Source organism: Arachis duranensis, chromosome 4 (assembly GCF_000817695.3).
Source record: "Arachis duranensis cultivar V14167 chromosome 4, aradu.V14167.gnm2.J7QH, whole genome shotgun sequence".
Taxonomy (NCBI): Eukaryota; Viridiplantae; Streptophyta; class Magnoliopsida; order Fabales; family Fabaceae; genus Arachis; species Arachis duranensis.
This window is the reverse complement of record NC_029775.3, coordinates 121,781,292-121,804,114: the sequence shown is the minus strand read 5'-3', so window position 1 is coordinate 121,804,114 and position 22,823 is coordinate 121,781,292. Positions and strand designations below refer to the sequence as shown.

The following is a 22,823-nucleotide window of genomic DNA, read 5'->3' as shown; positions in this document are numbered from 1 at the left end:
CGGTTTCTCGCGTTGCCCTTGAACCAAGTGTTTAATAATGCTCTTAAATGAAGCATAGCACTCACGAACAGCACAAGACATGTAGTGATCAGCATCAATTCTCTTTTTCAGCTCTCTATCCTTTCCATTGCTGTCCTTAGCCATATCTAATGCAATTGGGATCTAACGTGCGCATAGCCACAGACAGATTAACTAAAAGAGTAAATGGAAGAAAACGCAGCAGATTCTCATAACAAAGTAAAAAATAAACAAACCTTGCTAGCAAGTAAAAAGGGGGGCCATTGTATAAGGTCCAACTCACGATCAGCCCAATAAGGTACAAGCAAAAGGTCCATTTCCCTGAATAAACACCTCATCACACTACTGGAGGAAACATGCAGTACTCTGTATTTTTTTTGTGGGTTTCTTTGGTGTGTTTTTTGGTTGGGGGGAATCAAGATCCAGGAACTCAATACTGACTCTCAAATTACCTATTGCTAATAAGATCCTCCTCTCTGAAGCTGGTGATTATCTGATTCCACAGTTGTGCAAATCTAGCAGCTTCCTTCCCTCTGTTAGATGGGATCTGCATCCACCAAGCAAGGTAATGTTAATCCAACATACAGATGCTCAAATCATGAGCTCAAGAAACTGACATGTTCGTATGATAGTTAACCTCAGCAAATCTGCGAGATAAAGTGGCTTTTAATCCTTTTTTCCTTGGTTCATTCTTTTCCTCTGGTATCAAACTAGCATTGAAGGCACCAGGCAGTGATTGAAAACGCGACCTAAGCATTCCTAACGTCCGTATCTGAAACCAGTATAATCAATAAACTAGGATAAGGACCAAATTATGGAAGATCCAACATAGAAGTATAGAGATATGGAACACCAGTATATGATCAGGTTAATAGTCCAAAGCAGAGAAAGAAAACAATGCATACATATCATATGATTGGACAATAGACTAACCTCTCCGAGACGACGGAATGCACCATAAATACCACCAAATAAGGTTGAGAATATTGCATACCAAATTTGGGTATCCATAAAGTATACCTGAAGAAAAGTGGTAATACAGTTACGCAACAGATACTGATACGCAAAAAAGGAAGTTAAATAGGTGCGCGTCATAAACTCATACCAAAATGATTGGCGCCCAAAGTGCAACAACGACACCAATATTGTTCCGAGCTGCAAAGCACACAAGCATTGATCAAATCTTTTCTGAGGAGATTCATTATTTCAAAGACTAAGCAAGTAAGCATTCAAACTTATTACCATGAGGAAAGAATTCATGCCACTGGAAAGTCGTGATTCTTACACCCATTATAGCTTTTGTAGGTCCCACCAGCGGTTTTATCTGTAATAACAATGTAAAGAAGTTCTTTTTAAAAAAATTATATTGAATATCCGCAAGAAATCATCAAGACAATAAGGAAAGTGTTGAAATCATAGAAGTTATGTAGTTATGTCTAAAACTCCAATGAAGCTTACAACAATAACTACATTGTAGCCATGGAAAAGGTTTAAGCACAATTGTGGAGAATTATTAGAAACTATCAGAAACAATATCAAAGATTTCTAGTTTGTTCTAGAATAAATGAAAATGCATCACCTCTATATAGTAACTGAAAGCAAGCTTTGTGATTATAAGAAGAACCCAAAACACTGTGTATCTGAAAAAAAAAATGAACAAGAATGCATTAATATGAGATATTAATTCACGGCAAAATGAACTTTTGAAATTTAGATTCCTACTTGAAAAGGGAAAATGCGCTCTCATGCATCCCCCTTCCGACATAAAGACGAGGCTGGCAATTTTAAGGCATTAGAAACACCAAGTTAGAACCTAAACATCTCAATTGTAACAGCATAAACCTGCTCTTAAGATATACTATACTAAAAGATATATAACAAGGTTGGATTACTGTATACCTGTGACCACCACATTATTAGCATCACAATCTTATAGTTTGACCTCTCAAGGAAGCGGCGAATGAATGGGAACAAAAAGAATACAGCAGCGAGCATATTTGGTGACAGGTAAATAACAACGGCCAAAATAAACAATGAAGGAAAACTAGAATCGTTTCCAAACCAACGTTTGATGGTCTGAGCAAACCCAGGAGGATTGTCCCAGGTATACGCATAAGTAACTGACAGAACAATCACCCATGCTGCAGCTGAAACAACTTTCAAAATGTATCTTAACTTGACAAACAGCGACATACTCCGTTGTGCTTTCCAACTCAGAACAACATCAAGAAAAGCTGCCCAAGTGAGTAAAATAAGATTTACTATAAGCAACCTTCACCTAATGAAATGCAAGTAATATTCCTAAAATGTATGTTTCGAGCAGGAAACCGAGGTGTGCAAACAAAATTTAATTACATACCTTGCCCAAACTTCAATATAGCGGCCGTGATAAACACGCTTAACACTTTCTTGAACACATCACCATTGAAGATTGCAATTGGGTCACCAGATTTATTCCAAGCAACAATAATCATTGCCTAATGCCAAATTAACCAATTTCAGAAGTAGATTCCATTTGCACGGCACTAAAGATGAGGCAACAGAATTCATAAAATCACTACCTGTAAGCACAAAATGAAAAAACTCCACATGCGATCATAACTTCTGAAAATATGCCAAAATGACCTTATCTCAACAAAATTCACTTTCCCAACCCATCTGTCTGTGTTAGCTGGCTTCTCATCCTGTAAATTTTAGATTGAGCAAGTTTAACATACAGAAGCACATTATAAATCTTTGACATATACTCAATAAACATTTCCCTGCTCACACTAGGAAATAGACACAATTAACCAAAATAATTTTTAGCAACCAGAGTTTACAAATGTAGAAGAATCCTAGGAGGCCCATGAACCTTGCCTTGCAGCTGTTCACAAAGTTTCTAGTAACATATGAAGAGAAAATGAGATGTTAATAAGCATTGCTTACGTTAGATTTGTCAAAACTAGACTGCTCATTTGATGGCACCCAAAAGAAATCAGCATCAGCACGCATTGGCCAACCTAACCGAAAGCAATCAGCTGACCTGCAATTGGATCACTAGAAGTTAATACCCAGATAGGTATTAATAACAACCACAAGAGAAAAAGGGGTACAAAGCAGAGCAAATTATACCAGAAATATTCATTTAAATCATCATAGTTCCTCCATTGTGAATGCTTTGACCTTCCCTTTTTGCTCCGTGCAGCTTCCTTTTTGGAGCAAAGTAATATTAATACCCATAAAAACAATACATCTTTTTGTAAAAAAAAATTATAAGGATGTGGCCACAAAAAATGGAAAAAAGGATGCAAAGATAATGATTAACCAGAGAATAACCTGTCTAATCACATCATATATTGGAGTAACAACTTTCTTTAAAAAAGCCTCCTCTTCACCGCCATATGCTGGCTTGACATTCTCTCCCGTCATTGGACTGACATTACCAGCTAGCATTCCATACAATTCAAACGCCATCTACAGAAGACATCAGGAAAGATCTCAAATCATGTCAATATTCAGGAAATTATCCCATGGAAAACTAAACTCTTATTAAGTTATTATTCACAGAACAAACAAACATATTACATATAGTGGGAAGTAAAATTAAATAGAAATAACAATGCAAAATGGTTCAGGTTACAAAGCGTACATGGTGATATATATAGCAAAGACATTCTGGCATGAATCGTAGGTTGGCAGCTTCACCCCATATTAGAAGATACAGACCCATATATAGGAGCTTCCGCTGCTGCACTTCTTGTTGTATGGTTGGTAACCTGCAATGTTCATCCATAACGTATATCACATGAAGAACTTACAGATATACATATTTCCAGGTAAAGCTTGATAGATTAGTTAAACCATCTGCAAATAAGAACCCATACCCCGAATATATCGGTTGAAATTCACATCTCAATTTCATGACAGCAAATATGGAGATCAAGTCATATTAATATTTAATCCATGATAAACTGGAAAGGAAGCATTTTCAAAATCTCTTCTATACATGTAGATTCACACAGCTCCTAGACACTGGTTTTAAAGTAATCTATTTCAGCATTAGGAGAATAGCCAGATAGAGAGTCATGGTGAGAGATTGGAAATCCATGCTCCATAGATAGCTCTCTTGAATAATTTATGCTCTTCTGACATCTATAGAGGACAGCTTATCCGCTATCTTGTATTATTCTTCTCTCCATCTTATGAAAATCTACTTCCTTAAAAATAAAACCAAACAGAGGAACTAACCATAAGCTACTTTTCCGACCCAAATATTTGCACCACTTTTTGTAATTCTTGAAAAGTTTCTTCATCACTTCTGTCAGTGCACGCTCATCCAACTAATCACATAAAAAAGATACAAATAAGATAGAGGTATAACAATTAGTATACATATATTTGTAAACTACAAGTAGAACCCAGCACATACTTCCCAATATGAATATACATTGCTATCAAAATAAAATGTATATTAATGAGATATATAAGATGCAAGACATTTCATTTCCATTCAACTCCTTAAAAATGAAATACAGCAAGAAGACAACATGTACATCACAAAGAAAGAAATAATTTGCTACATAACATCACAATTTACCAACAAAATATATCTCATGCAATGATAACAAGTCAAAATCTAAAACACTGCAAACTAAAAATTGTACTGTTGCATCTTCACCCACACCCTCAAACGTAAAACCTACAAAGCTGCACAAATATAGGAAGTTTAAAATAGCAATAAAGTCTTTCTAGAAAATTGAACATGACAACAGAACGGGTTTCAATATTAGACTTACACAAGATAGTAAAAGCACCATGTATTGCATAATATCAGAAGCAGCAGAAAGAGTACAATGACATAAGAAAATTGGAATCAATTGTTCAATTAAAAGATCACCTTTGGCTGCTGATCAGGTTTAGGAAACTGTCTGATATGAACATTAGCAAGCAATAAAATCAAATGCTCTCTCTGATTTGCAACATTGTGTTTCTGCATTTTGAACAACACCATTGAAGCATTGCAAAGAAGGTCAATTTGAATAATTAGTAACAACTAAGTCAACTTTTCTTTCCATAAAAATTAAATTACAGCAAGACAAGATTACCCAAACAAATAATAACCTGGCATTTCCAGGTTCTATTTTACTACCTGAAATCCAAACATCGCCCCAAGCCAATCCAGAATGTCTTCTTCTTTTTTCTTCTTGTAGTCCTTGGGCCAGGGAAGACCCCTGATGTTACGAAGAGCATATACAGCAGCTTGTATCTGCAAAGAGTTATTTATGAGCAACACTTTCCTCAAATGTAGGGCCTCAGAATTATAAACCCAAGATAATAAAGACTATACCTCAGGAAATCGCATTATTGCCTGATTTGCACTATCAGGATCAAGTGGAAGAACATTGTACGGGACTAAGATCTCAGTCTTCTCTGCAACTTTATCTTGGGTTTCCAAAATCTAATACAATGACAATGGCAAAGTCTAGTCCATGGTATGTAACAAAAGGGCCAGTACAAATTTAGAAACGTATCAAATATTGATGAATGAAATGATCACAGAAGATAACCTCACGATCAACTTCCATAGATTGAGTCATGTTAACCGCCTTCAAAACCTCAAAAAGAACGTTAGCAGTCTGATACGCCTTGGTAAGCTGTGCACTGAAAGAAAAGAGGCAAACTATTAGTCATACAACAGTTGAGGAGTATAGCAAGTTGCAAGTTATGTAGAGAATAATGTACCGGTCGGCCTTATCAGCAGCATTTTGTAAAGCTTGGATGTATTTTTTGTAGTAATGCTGATAAAAACTCTGCATCTCACGAGCATCACTTTTCTTGACCCTTCCCTTGAGAGTGGGATCATTTTCCTAACAAAATATAACATACCAACAATGTAAGCCAGATTTCACATCATTATTTAAAAGGAATGCGAGAAGATCAGATGGGGTTAGGTTACTCTTTCGAGTCGTTGAAGAAGGGCTGTTTTGAACTGGCGAACACCTCTACCACTTGAAGTGGGGTCCAACCTGTGAGCTTTCTCGAATGCATAAAAGCGACCTAGAAGAACAGAGGGAACCCAGAATGAGCTGAAGTTATAAAGAAAAGGAGAGAGCGAGTAAAGAAGGAGTAGGGAGTAGTGGAGTAACATACAGAGATAAGCAACCCTGGGATGAGTCTTTTCAACCTCATTGGCAACACGGAGGATGGGAGCTATCTCCACAAGAGAGGAGGGCACCACCTCACTGTCGAATATCGACTCCCCGAGGTTCCCCGCCGTCTGTGTCCGCATGATCCGCCTCTGTGGCGCCTCCGAGGAGGGCCCCGCCCCTCGGGACGACATCCTGCTCCTCTGATCTCCTCTCCTATTTTCTCTTCTTCACTTCACAAACAATGAGCCTAGAGATTCCGGCAGAATCTGCAGTGCAGAGGACAGTGTGTGAGAAACTTAACTGAAATGACATTGAATGCTTGTGGAAAAGACAAGAGCTGGATGGTTACCTTATGAAGCACAAGAGAGAAACCCTAGAAGAGCAGAACACACAGAAGAAGAGAGAATGTGCGGTTTGGGTGAGGATGGGGATTCAAAGAGAGCAAGCTAAAGCTACTTCGAAGCAAAGGAAAAGGGGAAAAAGAAACTACATCACACACACTGAGCTTTATATTATAGTACAAATAAAAATTTTCAAATAAATACTAATTGAGAAAGGTTACCAAGTACAGTAGTGGTGCCTGGTTTGTTTGGTAAATAGAAGGGTGGGCAGGGTTGCGGAGAGATGCAGCACAAACAATCACACAGGAGCTGCTGATTTTTGCTGTTGTTTTTGTTAATGATCATCACTGATAAATAATCAGTAATGTTAATTACTGGTAGTTAACATTTACGTTGCATTAATACGTTACCATACATTACCGTAAACCATAGAGATTAGAGAGTATAGAGACCCCTGTCAATGTCATTGTCTAGTCAGTGGAGATTCTTAAGAAAGATGGTAAAATCAGCAGCGTCAGTGGGGTGGGTCACACACACTTTTCGGTGCGTCCTTTCTCTAAATGGGTCACATTTTCCTCCAAATAACGTTCCTGCCACTACTGCTTCCCTTCTACTTCTACACCACAATGCCTCACAGCTGTTCCTCTCTCCTTCCAAAACACTTTTTCCGGTTTTCTATACCTCATATCTTAATGCTTAAGACTTGAGAGTGAAATATTCCCTAACCACTGTATTTTATTTATTTAGTAGACCTTATTTCATTAAGTTATTATCTGAAGAGTATATATATTCTGATCAATCGCAGCATCTTATCTCGCTTAGCAGTAATCATTTTCTGCTCTAACTTTTTCTTTAAATATTTGGTCGAAATTATGTTTCTTCTTTACCTTATTATATTCTAAAATTTGATCAAATTATTCTTTTTCTTAAATATTATGTTCTTACATTTGATCCAACTTATTCTATTTCTTAAATATTATAGTATTTTCTTGTTTTAATAATGATATTTATCTTGCAGTGGATATTACTATTTACTAATATTAGCCTATTTTCACCTTGATTCGGAATTCCGATGTCTTGTACAAATCCAAAAAGAGAATTTGTACTTACAAAGGCACTTCAATAATATACCTATTTTATGCATCCATGATCCATGTTATTTATATAATTTTCCTGATGTAACGACTTTGTGCCTTTATAAGGTCTTAACAGATATTAAATAGTATTTAATATTTATACGATTTTTTATCTAGTCATTTTGGCGTTTCTCTTGTTTTTTATCATTAATTCATTATACTTTAATAAGTAAAGTATTGTTTTTGTCCCCAATGTTTGGGGTAAATCTCAAAATTGTCTCTAACGTTTTAATCGTTCTATTTACGTTCTTAACGTTTTAAAATTGACTAAATGTTATCCTGCCGTTAGGAATCCGTTAATAAAATTAATGACAGAACAAAATTGAGACGATTTTGAAACGTTAGGAACGTAAATATGACTAAAACGTTAGAGACAAAAATGATATACAGAAATAAATTTTAATTTTATTCTTCAATAATATCAATTTTTTATTATACATAATATTCAATTATTTTTAATCATATTTACACTTAATCACCTTATTTTCATTCTAAATAAATTAATTTTTTTATAATTTTACGCTTAATGTATTATAATTTTTTTATAAATAAATAAATTTTATACTTTCATTCTAAATAAATAATATAATTTTACTTAATCACATTACTTATATTTTTTATAATTTTACACTTTCATTCTAATCACATTACATTATTTATTTAGAATAAAAGTGTAAAATTTATTTATTTATAAAAAATACATTACTTAAGTGTAAAATTAAAAAAATAAATTTATTTAGAATAAAAATAAGGTGATTAAGTGTAAATATGATTAAAAATAATTGAATACTATGTACAGTAATAAATTGATATTATTGAAGAATAAAATTAAAATTTATTTCTATGTATCGTTTTTGTCCCCAACGTTTTAGTCCTATTTACGTCCCTAACGTTTCAAAATCGTCTCAATTTTGTCCCGCCGTTAATTTTATTAACGGATCCCTAACGGCAGGACAACATTGAGTCAATTTTAAAACGTTAGGGACGTAAATAGGACGATTTGGCAGGACAATATTGAGTCAATTTTAAAACGTTAGGGACGTAAATAGGACGATTGAAACGTTAAGGACAATTTTGAGATTTACCCCAAACAATGAGACAAAAACAATACTTTACTCTACTTTAATTCTCTTCGTTTTTACTTTTTTGGATTAATTTCTCTTCGTTTTTTTATTTGTTGTCAATAACTGAACCAATAATCAGGCCCAAACAGAAACCCATGGTCAATCCAAAAAATCCAAAAATCCGACCTGGTTGAACCCCCTTTGTCTTCTAATCCAGAGAAATATTTTTGCCTTTATTGGGGGATATTGAAGAAAGCCCAAGTTTCTCCTATTTCTATATTCACTTTTGAATTGCTTAGCCCACTTCCATTCTACTATTTTTTCTTTTAGTTCTGTCATAATCCTTTCTAACTGATAACTTTATTTCCATTTTCTTCTACTCTTTTTTTTTTTATTTATCAGCTGATTTTTTCATCTCCCATAACGTCCTGCACTTTTCATGAACCTACTCCCTCCACTTCAGCACCTCTCCCTTGTTCATTTACTACTTTTCTTTTGTTGTTTGTGTACTCATACGCTATTGTTTCTGCCCTTTGCCATCTTGAACTGCTTCCTTCTTCCTCCATTTCAGTCCTTGTTCCTAATGATCTTGCTTGTGCAACTCCAAATCCAGGTATGTATCTTGCCTCCTTTAAGTTCTGTATTGCCATAGCAGTTGGATTTTTACAATCTTTTCTACCATGGCCTATAATACCATAGTTGAGACAATAGCTATCTTGGATTCTTTTATATTTGAACTTCACCATTTCTTCTTGTTATCCAAAAACTAGTGGGAAGAGGCTTTGCTATATCCATTGCAACTCTAACCCTCAGAAAGGTCCTCTGCATCACATTATCTTTTCTTGGATTTTCAACTTCTTCTACTATTCCCATTCTATTGCCAATATTTCTCGTTGTTTCCTCATTAATATAGTCTTGTGGGACTCCATGTATCTGTACCCATATCATCATGTAGTCATGTTTAATCTCATAAATCGCTTCTCTTTGTGTCCACAGGTGGAGATTAAGAAGATGCCCTCTAATGCTCCATGGTCCTCCTTTAAGCAACTGAATCCCTCTTCTTTCATCTTTAATAGTGATCAGAAATTTATTTTTTCCTACTTCAAATATTGACACTCCTTTCGGGTTGTTCCAAATAGTCTTGAAGATGAGCTCCTTATCAGATATCTGGCTTGAACTCCTGATATTGCTGCTTCTCCACAGTAATAATCTTCTCTTCTATTGATTCCTGTTCGAAGTTGTTTATATTGTGATGTATTTGTAAATTTTTTGTATTATTTTATATATAGTTATTAGTATAGATTATTTTGTGGTTTCTTCTTTGATCGAGGTGTATTCTCGGTTTAGAACGAGGTGAGTGCTATGGTTGGTTTGATTGTTAGAAGAGTGATAAAGAACCTGAAGTTCTTAGGAAACTCTCCTTACAAAAAAGAAGGATTTTTCCTGAGAAAAAAATCTTTGAAGGTTTTTTTTTCTTTTTACTTTAATTCTCTTCTGATTTGAATCAGGTTATTGATCTATCCGTTTTATCGTTTAGTATATTTTGGACCTGGTATAGAATATACATATTCTTAAAATATATAGTAAACCTAATTTTATTTCTTTGTAATTTTACACCGGTGTTATGAGAGTTTGTTTTAGAATTAAAAATGGTTAGTTTTGTTATTTTTTAATTATTAGGCTTAATATTTGTTCAAGCTGTATTATCTATTCTATTATGGGAAAGTACGAAAAGCCAATGAAATATTTGTACAATGTGTACAATGGAAGTTTATGGAGTATTAGAGATATAACCATTAATGTTACATTTTCCCATCAGCTGAAGCTTTTAGGATGAGTGGTATCATGATATGGGATGTTTATTATTCCTAGTACTCGGATGGTTATTCTAAATAGTATGGGAGATGTTCATTTTGTAACTCAATAATAGTCCATTGTATCCCTAGCGGGATCCTTCTATTATATATTTAAGCTTTGTTATGATTTACACCACTACTTAGTATCTTGAAAAGCATTATAATCTATTATCAAACTTGAGGAAGAAAATGTCGTTTTAAATATTAATATTGATCTATTGCTATCAATCTAATCATCACAGTGTCACAACATCAATATCAATGTCAATGTCAAGAGTTGGGGCTTATCAATATTAATGATTTGATATCATTAATAAATTCATAGTTACAGAATTATAGATGGAGGCCAGAGATATATGAAGAATATTAAAAATTTACTATAACATTCATATGCTCAAAGAATAATTTCCAAAATTTGAAGAACACTAAGAAAACGTAAAAAATTAAAACACTTAAATTAGTGTTGAATGAGAACTAAATTTTGTTAGTGATTCTACGCTACTTGTGTGCAGCATAATGCGAAATAGTTGCACTTGAATACTTATAATAATGAAATAATACAATTGTGCAGGTGATTTGTTGCTATAGGAATGAAATTGCAAAGAAAAAGTAGAAAACAAAATGTGTTTTGGTGCGCTAAAGCATTGTCAACATATTTTTTGAGTCATGGATATTTTGATGTCCAAGGTTATAATGATCTCCTTCCATGGATGGTTTGTCTAAAGTAAAAAATGTAGGTTGAGGAGGTAGTGTAGTAGTAGTAGTAACAGGAGGAAGAGGAAGAGAAGCATCCATGTTAACATCATTCTCATTTTCGCTACCACCAGAAGTGCTCTCCTCTTCAGGAGTTTGACTTTGAAGAGAGCCTTCTTCGTTCTCATCCACTTCCGGAAGCTGTTGTTGCAATGGCAGCATAGCAGCATTATTATTATTGTTGCGTTTCTGACGATAATCTTCCATTTCTGCTTTGTACCTCTCTTTATCCTTTAAAGCCTTCTCTTGATATACCTGAACACACATATACATGTCAGTTAAGCTGCTAGTTAATATATTTTATGACAAACTAATTAAGTGTTGTCTTAATTAGCTTACTAATCTTTCGGGATCTTTTAACTTGTTCCAAAGTTCACCAATGATCCTACTAATCTCTCTGTCCTTGGCTTGGTGTAGTGGTTTTAGTCTTGCATGTTGCTCAGCAAAGAAGAAATTGTAGCCACTTCTGTTAGGTTTTGGATGAGCAGGATCCCTCCTTTTGATCTCTGATTTCTTCCTACGACGACGACGGTGGACAACACCCAATGAAGAATTACAATTATTGTTGGTGTTCTTGGCCATAACACTCTGAAATGCTCCCTGTGGATGTGTATGTGGATGTGGATCCTGATAAAGTACACCTTTCAGCACCTCTGAACCTATTGAAACTGTAATCAGATATCCACTTTCAAATTTTGCATCGATCACTCCAACTACTGCTGCAGATCCTTGAGATGATTCGGCAGTAGCATCAACCCTTGAATGTTGGAAGCCAAGACAAGGCTGTGAAAATTGTGCTCTTTGCACAACATCTGACAAATTGAAGTCAAGTTACTATTTTTGTACTGTATATATCATAGTGGTAAAGTAGTGAAGAGTAGTACTTGCGCAACACAAAAGAAGCATTTGTAGCTGTTGATGGAAAGTTGAAAGTTTGAGTTACTTCTTTCCATCTTCTCTCTTTGATAATCTGCAACACACACCAAACTACGCTCGGAAATTAAAGTTGCAAGCTACCTAATTAATACAAATTGTGGATGAAAAACATAACAATTTCGCTAGGGAGACAACGAGAAATCTAAATAATTTCCTTTTTTACTTTATTGTTCACATTATTTAGTATTCTCATTGTCTTCTTATACTTTTCCAAAACCTAATGGTACCTTCTCAATCCCTCCTCGAGAAGTCACTTCAATGAAGAGGTGAAACAGATCCAGTTCTTTTCCTCCAATAATGGGTATCCTACAACAAATAAAAAAATAAAATAGACATGCATGATGAGTATTAAACCACCAAATATGTTTCATCATGCCATACATGAAAACTAATTAGAATTGTTTCTTACATGAACTTGGTTCCCAGATCAGCATGGAGCTTCTCTAGAGTACTCATGAAAAGCTTGGGATTCGTTGTAACCTCCTCATACTTTGCAAGTGGTGCAGGATTTTGGTGAGAGTTCCAAGTCATAGTAGTGGCGGGTAATGGCATGTTACTCACACAAGATGTTGATGCCATTTGAATACACAACTCCTTCAAAAATCATATATATGCCTGCTAACTGCTATCATCATTTAAATCACAAAAGTCAAAGCCTTGCATACATCAAAATCACTCTGTAAATTAAGGCCTGATGAACAACTCGATAATATCGATCAAGGTAAAAGTACTATAAAAAGGAAGAGAGAAGGGGCTAAATAAACATATATAGCTAGAGAACACATTTTACAAAACGTATGTGCTATAAGTGAAGTTTGACATTCATATGATAACACTGTAAGACAAAGGACGAGGTATATATAGGTGATCACAGATAAAAACTTCTCAGTGTGATGTTATGTACGTTATTACTTCATGTTTGGTTAATGCTGGTTTGTTGTTTTTGGTATTCATGAAATAACAACGTTGACAAAGAAAAGAGAGTGAGTAAATAAAATAACGCACGTAGTTAAACAAAAGCAAACATGACAATGAGGAAACCCAATGACAGAATGTCAAAATGTGAAAGATATAATGAAAACTTACCAAAGAATAACTGGGAATTGAGGAATCTTATGATGCAAATGAATGAAATGATATAGGGCAAAAAGAAATAAACCAAGTATTATAAACTAGGTTGCATTATGAGTGGGGGGAGGTCTTTTAATATCCGTTATTCTCTGAATTTTTGTTTATAGGTGGTTGGAATGAATGATGAAGAACCTTTAAGTAGAGATAGTTTATATATACCCACTTGAAATTTTGACCTCATTAAAGTAGAAATTCATGGGATTATTATGGCTTTGTTCCTGTTGGCCTTAATTAGGAGCAAAGTCTGAATTTATATTTATCATATGTTTATGAAAGCTCTTCCTCTATAATAGTAAATTCAGAACAAATAAGAATAAATAGAAAATTAATGTGAGGGTGAAATGGAAAGGGTTGCGAATAGCAAAAATAACGTGTCATGTTGACTTCCCGTTTGAAACGGCCCAATTTGTGAAACTAATCAAAATGGAAACAAAGGGATAAAAGTTAAAGTTGAGCATAAAAATAAGCCATAGATGAGAAATATATGTATCAGGCTATCAGCAGATACATTGGATCAGAGTATTTCATATTTATAGCCAACAATAATTTATCATTCATTTATTTAATTTCTATGTATTTGGATTTGGAATTAGTCCATCACATACCACCTTTCTCGCCTATCCTTTTTTCTCCACCATAATCTTCTTCTATTTTCCCTTTTCTTCATTCGTTCAAATTTTGTGAGCTCCAACTTGTAACTTCTCACTTATCATTTTAATTATATTTTCATCTTTATCTTTATATACAATGATCCACATACATATGCCTCGCCACTTAGTTATATCTAAGTCGCGATCTGCATCAACATTGGCTTAATTTTTCTAATGATGCTGTCAATTTATCTTTGATGATATATATTTCTCTTTAGGTATGTATCCCGTGAAACAAAGGCATAACTTCAATTTAATTAAGGGGAAGATAAGTGGAACAAAGCTAAAAAACTTACTGCAAAAATTTATTTATTTAAGATAACAAAAATACCGTGTAAATACTTAAATTAATCACTAAAATCAGTTATTATATATTTATATATAAATATATATTATTTAATTTATTTTTAATATATATCTTATATTAATAACTAATTTTAATAATATACCTAACATGATTAATTAGGATAATGATTTAATGATATAAAATGAAAACCTATTATTTCATCTTTTCTTTTAAAAAAAATCAAAATTTACTAAATTTACTAAGTTCTAATTGAAATATTTATGTGCAAGATTTAAATTTGCGATAATCTTATTAAGTAAATAAAATAAGTGTTAAAACTAAAATTGACAAGCAGAGATAATATTTAAAATAGTCTATAAAAAATAGTTTATTGATATCTAAAAAATAAAATCAATTTAATTAATCTTATTAAAAGAATATAGTTCGTTGTTTTCTTTTTTTATTATTTCAAGTTATTTTCGTCGTCAACCACTAATGAACTAGTGTTAAAATAACATCTCAACACACTCTAAAACAATGTAGTTTTAATTATTTTTTCAAGTGTAATCTCCTAGCATATAATTTTTATATAGCACAAAGAAAAAATATAAAAATATAAAATAATAAAGAAATTAAACTTAACAAAATAAGTAAAAAAATTAAAAAAAATCTATTTTCATTGGCTTCCAAAATAAAGAGTTAGTTCATTATAGAAAAGAAAATTAGGTAATAATTTAGATACTAAAATCTTATTTAATCGTATGACATCATCCATCAAAATTATTCTTATTTTGATTGGAGAATTAAACTCTCATTGTATGCACAAATTGTTAGTGGTTATTCTTCTGCTTGAGTCAGTTGAATTTAGGGTTTTATAATCTATTCGGTTATATTTTAATCTCTCCCATACCTTTATTTTTATTTCTAATAAAATCATTCACGTAAGTATATTTATTTCAAACTAAACCTAATCAAGATTAATAATCTCATCAGTGACAAATTATCTGTGAGTTGAAATCTTAAAAACAAATGCACAAATACACACGAAATTCAACTAATCCAAAAACCATTTAAATTAAGAAAAAGTATAGGTGAACAATGAAAATATTAAACAATGTAAATAATAGATATATCGGATGTTCATTTTATTAGTGTACGGATGGTTATTTTAATATTAAAATTTATAGGGTTAATTTGAAAGTGTAGTGTGTTTTTATTTGATTGGTGGTTGTTCATATTGTTCAACAAAGTCATTGTCCTCCTAATATTCCCATTAAATTAAATATGATCAAACGTGAACTTATTCAATCGGATTACAAGTAAACTTTCAAAAGTTATAATTTTCATTCGATATGTTTGGAGTTGATCCGTCACTTTATAACTCGATTTTTATTGTGTATTATGAGTCATAACTCGACTTTATTTGCCTTTATTATAAGTTTGTAAGGAACGATCTTAATAACTATTATTTTGACTTAATGACCAACGGTCATAATATCAACTCTATTCATCAACTTTATACCTATAAAAGACACCGGTTTTTATATCTCAACAGACAACAATGATAAGTTCTATTTTTATATCTTATATTCTATGTTTATAGAATTATTATAAGGACACACACAAGTTCTATTTCACGTCTAACATTCTATATTTATAGAATTATTTTTATACCTCTTAAACACTTATAGTATCTTTTGCAGATACTCACTCACTGTGTTCTTTGACGTTCGAATTATTCTTATTCCTTTAAAAAAAAGACGTATTACAACAATACAAAAGACGAGTTAGACCTTAAAAGTTCATCCACACAAAAACAAAAGTGTTCCACACAATTTAATGTTGGAAAGCAATTATTTATGTTTAGTCCATAAAGAACTAATGTTAGAATGGTTGAATCATTGAATGAAGAATCTTCCAAAAATATAAAAGCATCAAATAATTCGATAATAGATTTGTTTAAATTTGATTCATATATAATTATTTAAAAAGAGGAAATCAATAATTTGTATTGTAAAAATATAAAATTTAACTCTACAACTATTCACAGGCAAGATTTGTTAAGTCAAGAGAGTAAAACATGGTTATTTGTACCAAAAAAAAGAGGGATAAGAAAAGAATGATGACTGTGTTATGAAGATTTAAGGCGGAGATAGGCCTTGATAAGGAAAAAATAAAAGCTAGTCTTACATCGCCATCCCGTTACAGTTAATAGTAAATAGTAAATACAGTAGTATACTGGATGTCTAGATAGATTTGACTGTTATCAACAACAACAAAGTGGGTGCGGCGGGTCCACCAGAAGAAAATATAATTCTAAGATTTCATTTCATTTCAGAAAAATATCATTCCATTTTTTGTATTCCAAAATTTTCCATAAAATTTGTTCCCCTTTCCCTTCTCTCAGCATACAGGACTGCAATCAATCAATAACTTTCCTCACCCTTCAAACCCTAACCCTAATTCTCATATTATACACAGAGCCATCAGAATCATCGTTTCTTCAATATCCCTTCCGTAAACTTGCAATCTCAGCTATGAAACTCGTCTCTGATCTCTCGTGACGCATATGACGATCGAGGTTATTGGCGCCGTGAAAACCGATTGCATGGGTTTGGAGAATGCCGGAGCTTCGTAGTGGACCGCGGCGTGGTCGTGCTCAGGTAGGCCGTAAAATCGCTGAACCACCGTCTCCGGCGGCCAACTACGTGAAGACTCGAGCTGCGGTCGCCAGGGCGGCTGCGGCAGTGGCGACGGTGGCCGAGGAGAGGCCCAGGACTCGCTTGGCGGCGAAGAAATTGGAGCAGGAGGAGAAGCCAGTGATTGTGATATCGGAGGAGGAGGCCGAGAGCGACGTAGAGCGCGCGAAGAATAAGAAGAGCGAAGAGCGGATTGAAGTCGGCGTAATGGGTGACGAGAGTGGCGGGTTGAGTGCCAACAAGGGCGTTGCCTGCACTGGTCGATAACTTGTTGCTTGTTTTTGTTTGATATGTTTTCATTCGGCAGGTTCAAGTGGGAGGATCACCTGTCTACAAGGTGGATAGGAAGCTGGGAAAAGGTGGCTTTGGTCAAGTCTTTGTTGGCCGTCGAGTTACCGGGGGTAATGATCGTAGTAGTGGCCCTGGGGCTACTGAGGTAATCCTCTCATTATATACCTACCCGAGGGTTCTGTTCTTGTACGCTTAACAAATTCTTTAGTTTTCAACAAATGTATGTGCTCAATTTGTTTGACATCTTTCTCATTTCAGGTGGCTCTAAAATTTGAACATAGGAATAGTAAAGGCTGTAATTATGGCCCTCCTTATGAGTGGCAAGTTTACAAGTAGGTACTCTATTTAGTGTTAGTACTATTATTATTATTTAGTATGTTACATCTGTCGTGAGCTGGTTTGCATTATTATACGATTTATGTACTAGTAAAATTGCCTGAGATTTGGTCGTTTGTGTTTTGTTGAAAGCACCCTTGGTGGCAGTCATGGAATACCAAAGGTACACTATAAAGGAAGACAAGGAGAATATTATGTAATGGTATGATATAATCTACAAAACGATCATCATATTTTCTTTTTGCCAACTTAAACATTTGGCAATTTATGTATATGTATGTATATTGCAGGTTATGGACATGCTTGGTCCAAGCTTGTGGGATGTGTGGAACTCTTCAAGCCAGGCGTGAGTATAATCCACCTTCATGATTGTATCTTCTTTTGTTCAATAAGTAATCGTTCTTTCTCTGACCTCCCTTTTTCTTTTCCTTCTCGTCTCTTGTATGTGTAGGATGCCTGCAGAAATGGTTGCATGTATAGCTGTTGAGTCCTTGTCAATCCTGGAGAAAATGCATTCAAGGGGGTATGATATTTTGCAGATGCTTTTTGTATTCAATGGTTCTCTTCATGATTTGTTATAATTGAGTTAGTTTTTATATGTTACATTTGTTTTGTTGAATTCCTTGGTTTCTTAACATGATGTTTTTTTTGTTGTTTTTCATCATAGATATGTGCATGGAGATGTAAAGCCAGAGAACTTTTTACTAGGCCAGCCAGGGACACCACAAGAGAAGAAATTGTACCTGGTTGACCTTGGATTAGGTTAGTAATTCTATTTCAAGGGTGGAATTTCTTATTTACCCTCTTTCCTTTATATTTTCTTACATATAACGTGTTGCAGCAACAAAGTGGAGAGACACCTCCAGTGGGCAGCATGTTGAATATGATCAACGTCCAGATATGTTTAGGTTTCCTTTTTTGCCTCCTTTTACTTAAATTTATTTTTCATTTTAAATTCTCCACACACACACACATACACCCATAAATAAATATATATACACACGCAATGTTTTAGTTCTTATCTGTTCATCAACTTTCTTGATGATTTGATTATCTATAAAAATTCTGTAGAGGGACTGTTCGATATGCAAGTGTTCATGCTCACTTGGGAAGAACTGCTAGTAGAAGGGACGATCTTGAATCTCTGGCATATACACTCATCTTCCTTCATAAAGGGCGGTTACCATGGCAAGGTTATCAGGTATATGCTGTTTTAACATCTTCTTATCAACCCTTTGCTGTGGCAATTGACTTTCTTTTCTTATTATGTTAATCTTGTTTTACCTTCTCTGTTAGGGTGATAACAAGTCCTTCCTTGTTTGCAAAAAGAAGATGGGAACATCTCCAGAGATGCTCTGTTGCTTCTGCCCTCCTCCTTTTAGGCAATTTCTTGAGATTGTAGTGAACATGAAATTTGATGAAGAACCAAACTATTCCAAGCTAATCTCTCTTTTTGATGGTATGCTTGGTCCAAATCCTGCATTACGGCCGATTAACACTGAAGGTGCTCAAAAGGTACTCATGATAGCATAATCTCAGGGGATGTTATATTTGGCTCTCTATCTTCTATACATTTTATTCTTTTGATGGGTCTTTGTGTACATCATGATCATTTATTCCTCAATCAAAATTAATCAGGTTGGGCAAAAGCGGGGTAGATTGAATATTGAGGACGAGGATGATTCACAACCCAAAAAGAAGGTTCGTTTGGGGGTTCCTGCTACACAATGGATTTCAGTTTACAATGCCAGACTACCAATGAAACAAAGGTAGATCTGCCTTTTAACCTGGCTTTTATTTTTGATATGATGGCTTTTATTTACCAACGTACAAAGTTGTCCTGTGGTTGGCATATAAACCTAATGAACTTCAATGGGATTAAAAAGACAAATAGGAGAAATCCAATAAATAATAGGAAACTATAAATTGACTACACTAATTCAGGAAACTAGTCAAACTACTAATCATGTGGTATCTAAGTTAATCAAATGAGATATTCGAAAATAATTCAAAATGTATATTTTCAACATCAGCAATCAAATGTCCATGTAAAATAAATTTAGATTTATTCCTTGCACTTAATTCACTAGTGTGTAATTAAACTTTCCAAACAAAGAAGTCTTTTCTCTTGGATTGTATTGCCTGAACCTTTAATTTCAAGTCAGTTCTTTAATATCATTGTTCAGTATTAATTACATCTAAATGACGTTGTCCCTATTGTTTGGTAGTTTATTGTGGAGCACTTCTGAACTGGAAGTGGTTCTCTTTTTTAGTTCATTAAATTCAATGCATTCTTGGCAGAAATTCAATGTATTCTTTCGTTGCTTGGATATTCCTTTTCCTTGTGTATTGATGAAGTTTGGTTGATGAAGGCCTTATTTTTTCTTCATCTGTGCAATAATGTTAAGCTATTACCTAGAAGAGATGTGACCATGACCACTACCAGGTTTTGAACTTTGAATTGGTTGTGTACTAGGTATCACTATAATGTAGCTGATGCAAGACTAGCACAGCATGTTGAGAGGGGGATTGCAGATGGCCTTCTTATTAGTTGTGTTGCATCTTGTTCCAATCTCTGGGCACTTATTATGGATGCTGGAACTGGTTTTACAACTCAAGTTTACAAGTTGTCACCATTTTTCTTACACAAGGTGAATTTGTATGTTATATGTTGTATTTGCCTATAACTCCATTCTCTAATTTCAAGTTTTGAAGCTTATCCATGAGACTCTGCTTCTATTTAGGAATGGATTATGGAGCAGTGGGAAAAGAACTATTATATTACTTCAATAGCTGGCGCTAATAATGGAAGCTCTCTTGTGGTGATGTCAAAAGGTTTGTTTGATTTGTTAAGTAACAAATGATAAATATGAATTTCTACTTCTCTTGAAGGTTATTCATGTTATCAAATACGATGGAAGATTTAATGTTTCATTGTTTGATTTTTATTTCTGAGATCTTATTTTAAATTTAGGTTTCTGGCTATAATTTGGTCTTTCAGTTCATATACAGATTCTACCTTTTTTAAGGATAGATCATAGAAGAATTATAATTATACAATTATCTTTTATGACTTACGGCTTAATGTCCACAGGCACGCAGTACACACAACAATCATACAAAGTAAGTGATTCTTTCCCCTTCAAATGGATAAACAAGAAGTGGAGAGAAGGTTTTCATGTCACCTCGATGGCCACTGCCGGAAGTCGCTGGGGTGTTGTTATGTCTAGAAATGCTGGATTCAGTGACCAGGTTTGTTGGCATAAGTGTTGGATGGTTTGGATTTAATGATTCTTCTGTTTTATGTGAGCATTTGTTGTAGAGCTTCTGTTCACTATTTTTTGGTATCTTTTCAAGTGCTATTAACTTCATGGTTTTTGTCGCAAAGTGATACTGAAAGCCTCCAAAGAATTCGGCCCAATTTTACCAGATTCAAGTATTGTTAATTTGTTAGTTAAGTTGAATCAGACAATTAGTAATGTTGTGGCTTTATTTACAAAATGCAGTCCCAGATTTCACTTTGTTAACAAACATACATGGTTTCTTTTTATCTGGTCAAGTTAGACTTCAACTACAAATCTGATAACTTATTCTTGGTTCAAATGTGTTTATAGTTTAGATGATTTAATATAGTTATTGCTCACTTTCTCTTACGTAGATGAGCACTTCTTTTTCTGTCTAGATATATTGAAAATTTATTTTGCCGGAAAACTCTTGCTTTTGAGCTGCTGTTGTCTGCTCTTTGTATTATCTTTGTGCGTTTAGACTTAACTCTTGTCATCCATGTTATCAATGTAGGTTGTTGAGCTTGATTTTCTCTATCCTAGTGAGGGAATCCACAGACGATGGGATAATGGTTACAGGATTACAGCAACTGCTGCTACATGGGATCAATCTGCTCTTATATTAAGTATTCCAAGGCGCAGGCCAGGTGATGAAACTCAGGAAACACTACGCACATCTCAATTTCCCAGCACACACGTTAAGGTATAGTTTGTTGTGTGGGTAATTCATAAGGTTAAGTTACACTGTTAGTTCAGAAAAGTTTTACACAGACATCTAATAATTTATTCGACCTTGTACCGGGTCTTACCAATTCCAAAGACTATTGACGGGTTTGTTTGCATAAGCAATGTATTACTCATTGATAATGAGACTGACTCATTTTGGTTCTGCTTGTGTTCAGGAAAAATGGTCAAAAAACCTTTATCTTGCTTGTTTGTGCTATGGGCGCACTGTATGCTGATATCCTCAACAGATCAAAGCATTGATTGATTTGGAATAGAATCATATTTTCTGCTTGTTTAGTTGTGCAAGCAGGAAACTGTATCTTCGGCTGTTATATAGTGTTGTTGTTCTCTCCCATTCTATTGTAAGTTCTTTGCGTGGGGGATGTGTTTAATGTTAATCTATACAGCTTAGCTTTATGCTCCTCCAATATGTATATGTAGGTGTTACCAAAATTTTTGTATGATTTTCAAGAAAAGATTGACCCAATGATAGAGACGGCTAATAAGAAAATACAATTGCTTGTACGGATAACGTTCTTTGTGAATGAAGAGTTCAAGCCAATCATAAGTTAATGACTAGAATTTAAATCCAAAACAGAGTCTACTCTTGCAAAGCACGCACGCCCATAGCCTTCCGGTAGGCCTCCATTGTTTCACAGCCCCGCCCCCTTTCCTTGTTTAGGCGAGGGATGCAGATGGCCAGATATAAGATGTGTTATGTTTGCTATAGTGATGAACGTTTAGTTTCTATGTCTCTTGGGCCTTAGGCCCCCATAAAAAAAACTCGTTTATAAAAAGACTGGTTGAATGCAATGAAACAACTAATCTATTTAATAAATGTAGTTTATTGGAACCAAAAAATCTGATTCAAAAATTTTTGGAGATTTGAGTGTTAAATTTTTGTTTTATTTGTACGTGCATATTAATATATATAGGTTGAAAAAAAAATACATTCATATATATAGTACCCAAGTTATTTAGGTGTCCCAATTTTTAAATGAAAAATGTAGTTGATTTTGTGTGCCTAGTTATTTTTGTCTTCTTTAACTTAGTTTACCTTTATGAGATTTCTATATATCAATTTAGAAATTAGAGTAAAGTGACAATTAGATCTTTGAGGATTTTGCTTTCGGAAGAGTTAGACCTTAAAAGAAACGTGGACACGTTACATCCTTTTGTAAGTAA

The 22,823-nt window shown here is 34.1% G+C and overlaps 2 protein-coding genes and 1 non-coding gene across 3 annotated transcripts in view; 1 reads left to right on the top strand and 2 right to left on the bottom strand.

The window, feature by feature from the left end:
- The window catches only part of LOC107486853 (callose synthase 3-like), a 13,162-nt gene extending 6,506 nt beyond the window's left edge, over nt 1-6,656 (bottom strand). Inside the window, 25 exon segments of the mRNA XM_021141383.2 lie at nt 2-162; nt 255-339; nt 471-565; nt 656-790; nt 952-1,038; nt 1,124-1,173; nt 1,261-1,342; nt 1,598-1,658; nt 1,741-1,793; nt 1,918-2,252; nt 2,378-2,495; nt 2,580-2,702; nt 2,947-3,043; nt 3,133-3,209; nt 3,337-3,474; nt 3,650-3,776; nt 4,249-4,340; nt 4,898-4,990; nt 5,150-5,266; nt 5,348-5,458; nt 5,568-5,661; nt 5,743-5,867; nt 5,957-6,057; nt 6,151-6,415; nt 6,499-6,656. Of these exon segments, the coding sequence (XP_020997042.1) occupies nt 2-162; nt 255-339; nt 471-565; nt 656-790; nt 952-1,038; nt 1,124-1,173; nt 1,261-1,342; nt 1,598-1,658; nt 1,741-1,793; nt 1,918-2,252; nt 2,378-2,495; nt 2,580-2,702; nt 2,947-3,043; nt 3,133-3,209; nt 3,337-3,474; nt 3,650-3,776; nt 4,249-4,340; nt 4,898-4,990; nt 5,150-5,266; nt 5,348-5,458; nt 5,568-5,661; nt 5,743-5,867; nt 5,957-6,057; nt 6,151-6,340 (2,747 nt within the window). The 5' untranslated portion in view covers nt 6,341-6,415; nt 6,499-6,656.
- A 4,461-nt stretch (nt 6,657-11,117) lies between these two features.
- Nucleotides 11,118-13,395, bottom strand: LOC107486856 (high mobility group B protein 15-like). The gene is given in 6 exon segments (XM_052261216.1): nt 11,118-11,554; nt 11,639-12,133; nt 12,135-12,269; nt 12,463-12,541; nt 12,645-12,860; nt 13,322-13,395. Coding segments are annotated over 5 exon segments (1,251 nt in total). The 5' UTR covers nt 12,815-12,860; nt 13,322-13,395; the 3' UTR covers nt 11,118-11,182.
- A 3,242-nt stretch (nt 13,396-16,637) lies between these two features.
- Nucleotides 16,638-22,211, top strand: LOC107486855 (casein kinase 1-like protein HD16). The gene is made up of 15 exons (XR_008008377.1): nt 16,638-17,437; nt 17,551-17,624; nt 17,761-17,830; nt 17,919-17,974; nt 18,080-18,151; nt 18,296-18,390; nt 18,470-18,536; nt 18,700-18,829; nt 18,925-19,143; nt 19,267-19,397; nt 20,105-20,279; nt 20,373-20,463; nt 20,723-20,880; nt 21,427-21,615; nt 21,815-22,211. It is a non-coding gene; the product is annotated as a casein kinase 1-like protein HD16 (transcript).
- The last annotated feature ends 612 nt before the right edge of the window (nt 22,212-22,823 follow it).